This window comes from Cibotium barometz, chromosome 39 (genome assembly GCF_041138505.1).
Source record: "Cibotium barometz isolate CiBa-2024 chromosome 39, ASM4113850v1, whole genome shotgun sequence".
NCBI lineage: Eukaryota > Viridiplantae > Streptophyta > Polypodiopsida > Cyatheales > Cibotiaceae > Cibotium > Cibotium barometz.
In genome coordinates this window covers 28,471,694-28,478,936 of record NC_141084.1, presented here as the reverse complement: position 1 = coordinate 28,478,936, position 7,243 = coordinate 28,471,694, and the positions used below count along the sequence as shown (strand labels likewise).

Here is a 7,243-nt window from a genome sequence, read left to right as displayed (position 1 = left end):
GTGCACTCTGACATTTGGGTTCCACATCCGAGAGCTCCTGCGTGTCATTATAGTCTACGTGACATCTTTTATTTAAGACTTCCTTAATCATCCCCGCTATAGTGAAAGTGTCTTAACTCACTAATGTATGTTTATGGATGGTGTTACTTTGTAGTCTATGCTTCCTATTGCAATCAAAGACCACGTAACCAAAGACATCAAGATTCCCATTTATAAGATAAATGAATTAGTAAGATGGATTCCCATGTATATTTGTGGATGGTGTTACTTTTTGTAGTTTATGCTTCCTATTACAATCAAATACTTCGTAAACCAAAGACATCAGATCAATGGATTTCTTAAAAGGAATGGTTTTGTGAGATAAAGGGCAAGGCCTGAGGAGAGCATAGTAGAAGATTGGCTAGTTCAAGAATCGTTGCTATACATCTCGGAGTTTCTTTGTCAAATATATTCATGTATGTCTCGACTTTGTTGGCACAACAAACACGATTAGTGTATATTTAGAGAGATACCATAAGGAAATTGGATCATTCATTAGATGAAAGAATCCTCACAACATGAAAATCAATAAATTCTGTATCTTGAATTCTCCAGAAATGCCAAAATGGATTGATAGGCATAAAGAGGTACACCTGGAAAGAACAAATGCTAGAAGACTTTTCATGAGAAGACAGAGATATCTTCCATACCTTCTCGAGCTTACACTTCTCCCCATAGATATGTCACTTAGCTGGAGGGAGAATTATCTTTAGCAAGTAAGGGATAACAATCAAAGGATCAATGAGCGACAGATGGAGTTTGTAAGAGGATGCAACTAATATGTAAGTAAGTTGAAGCATATACTTAATCTGATTTAAATATTTTTCTTGTATTATTGATAGTTTTTTGGTTTAATGTTCATTGTAGTATCGTAAATTTGGAGCAATGGCTCCATGGTCGTCACTTTCACATGGAGCATATAGATAAGAGAAAAACGACCTTTTATTCTGGAGTAATGGCTAACTTTTTCCAAGAGAATCGAGCGAATGCTAATGATATAAATCTTCTCACCTCCAATCTTGATTATTGTAGAACCATACAAGATATCATAAAAGAGAATTTTAGGCAATTTGACATATATTCATTCTTGATGTTAATGGATCAAAGTGGTCTTCAATGGTCGAAATGCAACAGTCAGAAGAGATAAAAGTGGATGCTTTGCTATCGACGCAACAAATTTGTGAGAGGTCTCATCATTATTTGGTGAATTCACCAATAGTACATCCTCAAATCCTTCTCTCGATGGCAACAAATTTCATTTTAATCCATGTTTAAAAATATAGGAGATAGAGAGATTGCATTAGAAACTAGAAACTGACATCTTTGGAGCCATGGACATTGTATAGGATGAACAATCATTAAAAAGCATTATATTCTCATTTGAATCAAATCTATTCGCTAATATTTTTATGAAATATAGTAAGTAAATTTTGACGCAAATATCGATGCACATTTTGATACACATACCGATGCAATTATCATAAGATCACATGCTTGAAAAAAACTCTCTCCTTGAAAAGGTCGGTACTGAGAAAACATTTTTGAAAACTTTCCGAAATGGAGGACGACAAATTCGAAAATAAGAATCTTGCATTTATATATTATTTGGTTTTGTATGAATTCTTGAATTCATGTAGTATATACATATAGGTTAGAGGTTTTTGATATGAAATTTATGGCTGTGTAGCTACGGTTGTGGGGCCCGGAATATAGCGCCCCTATGTACAGTTATTTACAGTTGAGACACAGTTATTTACAGCTGAGAAAAACCCATGGCTATACAGGGATAGAAGGCGTGAGACGAAACACAAGAGCATCACGGTGCATGCAGCTACGGCAACGCCCACCGGGACGATGGTACTGGCCTTGTATTCTCGCGTGCCCGCAAACTGACTCGTGCCGAATGCAAACAGGACGCATGCAACGGACCCGGCAAGCAATACTCCAGCCACCTGGAGGACGACGAGTCTAGCTCGCTCGGCCGGGGGGTGCGGCGGCAGACGGTACGCAACCGCCGCAAGAGAGGTGGCCATTGCAAATACGAAGGCCATAAAGTTGAAGACCCACCCACTGCTGCCGGCTGTAACCCGGGCAAATGTCACCTGTGCAATGACGCCTGCCAACTCTTGGAGGCTACCCAGGGAGTCCGTTAGCCTTCGGCGTTTTGCGTCCTCAAACTTGATAAGCAGCTTGTCGATGATGTCTGGCCTGTTCATCGGTGCTCGGAGATTGCCGCTCCCCTCCGGGTATTCTAGTGGTGCACTGTACTCACGCGGGTCTTCCAATCTGACGTTGAGCCTCGTACCGACATGCATGAGCCCGTTGATCTCCGGCACGCCTAACCTCACTGCTGCCCAACCCGTGCCATCGCCCTGCTGATTCAAGGCATCCCCCAGCTCGCCATGCTGCACCATTAAATTTGGTACGTCCATACTCCAGGCCTGCACCGCCAATAATACTGGCGGTGCGTGCCATTCCGTCAGTTCTTGCCCCCAACGAGCATCGGCTGGATTGCTGCGAAATGACAAGAAAAGAGCAGATCATAAACCTGGAACCGTTGTGAATACGAGAAAAGAACAAGGTCAGAGCTCAATGAGATGTCTACTATGCAAAGCTGTAGAGTGTGTCGGCACCGATCGACGCGGCTCCCTCTTGCGCATTTCGTAGTGAGAACGCAGCTCGGTGAATCCAGCGTTGATCGCCATTAAAAAAACGCTCACTGCGTCGGAAGAGCTCCTCCGCATCCGCCCTACGCCCAGCATACTGCAACAGTACACGGCACATAAGATCGGCGGGGTCATCAGGCGCCGTCACCGTGTCCGGCTGAACATACATGCTCATAATATGGTCTGGGGGATTGGAAAGGTTACTCTCATGATTTGAAACCGGCACATCAAAGCGCTCCATTACGAGATTGCAGGAACTAAGCAGATGGGAAGAACCGAACTGTCTACCATGGGTATCCAGCACTTATCAATGCTACACGCATTCACGCCCTTGGTGCACCTCTATCTGCACCCGGGCACCGCAACCACAAATACAGCAGTTTGAGAGTCTTAGTGTCACATGAGCATGTGTCTCGATAGCGTCTTGACCGTGGCACCACGAAGGCGGCCATACCCTTCCGAGAGAGGTGAATCCTTCAAAGGGGGGAAAATATTTACCTTTCAAATGAAAGGCCAAATTTTGTTTTAAAAAACGTCACCAAATTTTGTTTTAAAAAACGTCACCATGCGTTTCCGATAGACATGGAATTTGTCACTAATCTCTTCACATAGAACTTTGTCACTAATCTCTTCACATAGAAATGGACATTGCAAGAAACTCAGCTTCGTCAGTCGAGGAGAGCTAATGATATTGAAAAAATGGCAATATTTTAAAACATGTGTGCTTACTTGCAATTACCGGTGCATATTTTCATGAAATGTGTTTATATCTTTCCTTAGCACCCTGAGACATCGAGCAAATATCGGCTTGAGGAAAATAAGCCGTGGATAAAAAAAATTGGCCACATGATTTTGCAAGTTCCCTACTCTTGCGTTGGCATAAAATGGTTGTATTTTTTCTCAACCAGAAATATAAGGGTACCCTGCTCGAGCCTGACGAGCTTGAAACGGATGTATTGTGGTGTGCATTAAGTTGTGCATGCATGGGCATGCACCTTGTAGGTTGGTTCCTTTTCCTAGGCACTTGGGTGGCTTTGATGGAGAAAATAGTTCTGATAACGAACTCTAGTGTCTAGACTAGTAGACACATGCACACTCCAATTTAGCATTGAGGGAGAGTGTTGAGATAGGTGAGTTTGGTACAATGCCAAATTGTTGTGGGTGAGAGGTGAGTGGTCAAAATGTTAGAGACATTGTGTATACACCCAAGTTTACACTGACGAGGGGTGTATGCAAAATTGTGAGAGTAAAAGTGGACTTGGTAAAGTCATTTGGAAAAGTGGAGTAATATGAACACATTAGGATATTTTCTTAGAAGGAGACAAAATAAGAGAGTGAATGGTGTATGTGTGGTCTAAACTCATGTGGAAAAGAGGATATTTTCTTAGAACACATTAGGATATTTTCTTAGAAGGAGACAAAATAAGAGAGTGAATGGTGTATGTGTGGTCTAAACTCATGCGGAAAAGAGGATATTTTCTTAGAACACATTAGGATATTTTCTTAGAAGGAGGCAAAATAAGAGAGTGAATGGTGTATGTGTGGTCTAAACTCATGTGGAAAAGAGAGTGCCACATGTAAAGAGATTTAGTCAATGGCTATCTATATTAGAAGCCACATTGTATGGACAATATGCAATAGAGATTGACTGGTGAGTATGCTACTTTGTCTCTCTCTCATCATGAAGGTTTTGGTGTGGTATGATCTGCCCTGGTTAATCTTGTTAATTATGTACACCACCATGATTAATCCCAAGTTTTAGCATTCTTAACATTTCAATGTTGTGAAAATGATCATAATTCGCATATGAGTTGCACACCTTTGGCTCTTTGGCATAATTTCCATGCTAAGAAAATGATCAACTAGTTGCCAATTGATATTTAGCAAGAACTCAAATTTCAAAATTAGGTTCTCATTAAAAATGCCAAAAGATTGGTACCCACCAACAATTCTCTTCTAAATGACTCGCAACCAATTATGAGCTCAAATGCTAAGTTTGGCAACCACATCTCGTTTGTTGTCTTTCCATTAAACACAAAGACATTTGCAACCGATTGAAAGACAAATACAACACGAAAATTGGCCCTTTGTGAATAGTGGGGGATTCCCCTACCAAATTTCCTTGCAAGAAGAAAAAAATCCCCACGCATATTCCGTGTGGGTTGCACACCTTTGAAATTTGGCTCCTTGTCACTATACTGTCTTGACCAGTGTTTGATTTTTTTTTTTTTTGCAACTAGTGAAAAAAAAGGATGAGTTTTAAGTTCAACTTTAAAAAATGGATAGGCTAATAGTAAGGGGTTTTAAAACAAAAATTTCAAAATTTGAATCTTTACAACCGAGTTGAGCTTTGAAAATAACTCTAAAGGACGCAATGATTAAGGATTGGAGGAGTGGAGTTGAGCTTTGAAAATAACTCTAAAGGACGCCCTTTTTTTTTGGGTGTTGCAAGAAAGTCACTTTTGTATCGATCGTAATGATTTAAGGATTCTAGGCTCAGGGTTTGTTCAGGCGTGTACGTTACGCATGTGTGTGATGAGGCTTATTAGATTTGGGCCAATCCCTTCTGAAGCTGCGGCTGCATGTGGTGGGCGGTGCGCCGGAGCTTCGACATTAAGCCCATGCTAAATTCTCCTTCGTCCGACGCCCAATCGAGCAGCCGCATGTGGGCGGTGCGCCCGAGCTTCCACATTATGCTCATGCTAAGTTCTCCTTCGTCCGACGTCCAATCAAGCGGCTTTAACTGGATGCTCAAGTGCCTCTCTTTCCTCCTCTCCCTCGCCAGCATTCTTGCCGCGGCTCACGGCCTTCTGCCGCTTTCACCTCGCGTTTCTGGCTCTGACGCCGCAGTCCGGCATGCCCGCCGAGCGTTCCGACTTGCTTCGCTTCTTCTTGCTGCCTCAATCGCCATCCAACTTGCATCCTTCTATCACGTCCCTGACTTCTGAGAGCTGTAATCGATCAATGGAGGCTCTGGATTTCAGAAGCAGGAGTCATTCATGTTGTTGCCTTTCTTCACACCGCCCGTCTATTCTCCCGTCTAATAATGCAAGTTATGTAGTATGTAACAAGTGGCAATTAGGCTTGATTTTTGACGAGTTTTTTTTTAAAATTTAGTATAAGTATTTATGGGCATTTTAAAAATTTGCATGTATTTTGCGACCAAAATGCTAAAAAAAACGAGTGTGATGGCATCAAAAAGCAATTATGGTGGCAATAGGTAACATTGACTATGGTTGTGAACGACAAGGAGTCATTTAGAGATCAAGTAGCAAGCTAAGAAAGAAATATATTTTCGAGAGACTAGTGGGGTTCGGAAGAAGGGGAGCTTGTATCATTGTATGGCAAAATTCACGTCAAAAATGAAGCTGGGAAAATTTTTCTCTTTTTAAATTTACGAGAGTGATTTGTTTTATTTTTATAAGAGGGAGAAAAGGAGTCAACAGCATACATCTGATCGTGTGAGAGGGAGCAGGGAAGTTGATTGTGTACGTAGGCATACTTTTGATGCTTTACTATCGGGTTGTTTACCCCACCCATAATTTGCTTCAAGTTAATAGGAAAATCAAAGCTGACCTCGAGAGGTTCACTTAAAAATATGTAAGTCTACTACGTGCGATCATTAGGAGGGGTTTTTTAACCAAGATTTTGAGAAAAAATTACAGAAATCTACTCACATAAGGGGATAAAAAACTCGTAAGTATATAGAAAAAAGGATCATTTTATTAAGTCAAAATTCATAGAAAAGGGTATTTTTTAATACCCTTTGAACACACGTTGTATGTAGGTTTTCCTAAAAGTACACCCCCAAAGAGCTGGCTCCTTAGAAAAAAGAAAAAGAAAAAACTAGATAAACATATGGAGTGATTGCTTGTACTTATGAGGTGACCACAAAGTAAATTTCTCCAAATTTGAGTTGATTTTTTGTAATTTTGAAACAAAAGTGTAAACCAAAAATGTGTTGTGATTAATCATAGAAAATTTTAGTGACTTTGTATATAGTTGTGATTTACTAAAATTTTGTCTTTTCATATTTTCAAAAAACTCTATTTACTACAAATGTGTTGTGATTAATCATAGAAAATTTTAGTGACTTTGTATATAGTTGTGATTTACTAAAATTTTATCTTTTCATATTTTCAAAAAACTCTGTTTACTACAAAAAGAATGGGGTGGAAAGGGTGGCCCGTTTCTGCCCAGCCAAAAAGGAAAACTGTGGTTAAAAGGACATAAATGCAAGTCTGCTCTACATTAGGGCCAATATGGGAAAAAAGTGGACCCTCTAAGGAATTGCATAAGAGAGTGATCAAGATATTTAATGAAAGGTGAAAATGCTTTGTGAGTGATTCCACCATGTAACTACTCTAAAAAGTACTCTTTTATGGGACCTAGTGTGCCTAGATTTCTCAAAAGTTAATCAATCAAGGGTGAAAAGTTTCCTTTTTTGAGTGATTCCACCATGTAACTACTTTAAAAAGTACTCTTTTATCCTTATAGTTGAGGCCTAGATTTCTGGTCCACTTTATAGATTTAACTTT

General features: G+C 40.3%; 1 protein-coding gene across 2 annotated transcripts; it reads right to left on the bottom strand.

Annotated features, from left to right (window-relative positions):
* Positions 1 to 1,613: 1,613 nt before the first annotated feature.
* On the bottom strand, positions 1,614 to 3,941 carry LOC147615960 (uncharacterized). 2 transcript variants are annotated; one of them, XM_086778591.1, is made up of 3 exons: positions 3,435 to 3,941; positions 2,645 to 3,203; positions 1,614 to 2,553 (listed from the first exon to the last, which is right to left on the bottom strand). In XM_086778591.1, exons 2-3 carry the CDS (start codon positions 2,944 to 2,946, stop codon positions 1,758 to 1,760), a joined length of 1,098 nt encoding a protein of 365 aa, XP_086634717.1. In that variant the 5' UTR covers positions 2,947 to 3,203; positions 3,435 to 3,941; the 3' UTR covers positions 1,614 to 1,757. The 2 variants fall into 2 exon arrangements, with proteins under 2 accessions (XP_086634717.1, XP_086634719.1); XM_086778593.1 differs by lacking the exon at positions 3,435 to 3,941 and having other exon boundaries at positions 2,645 to 2,802; positions 2,910 to 3,240.
* Positions 3,942 to 7,243: the final 3,302 nt, after the last annotated feature.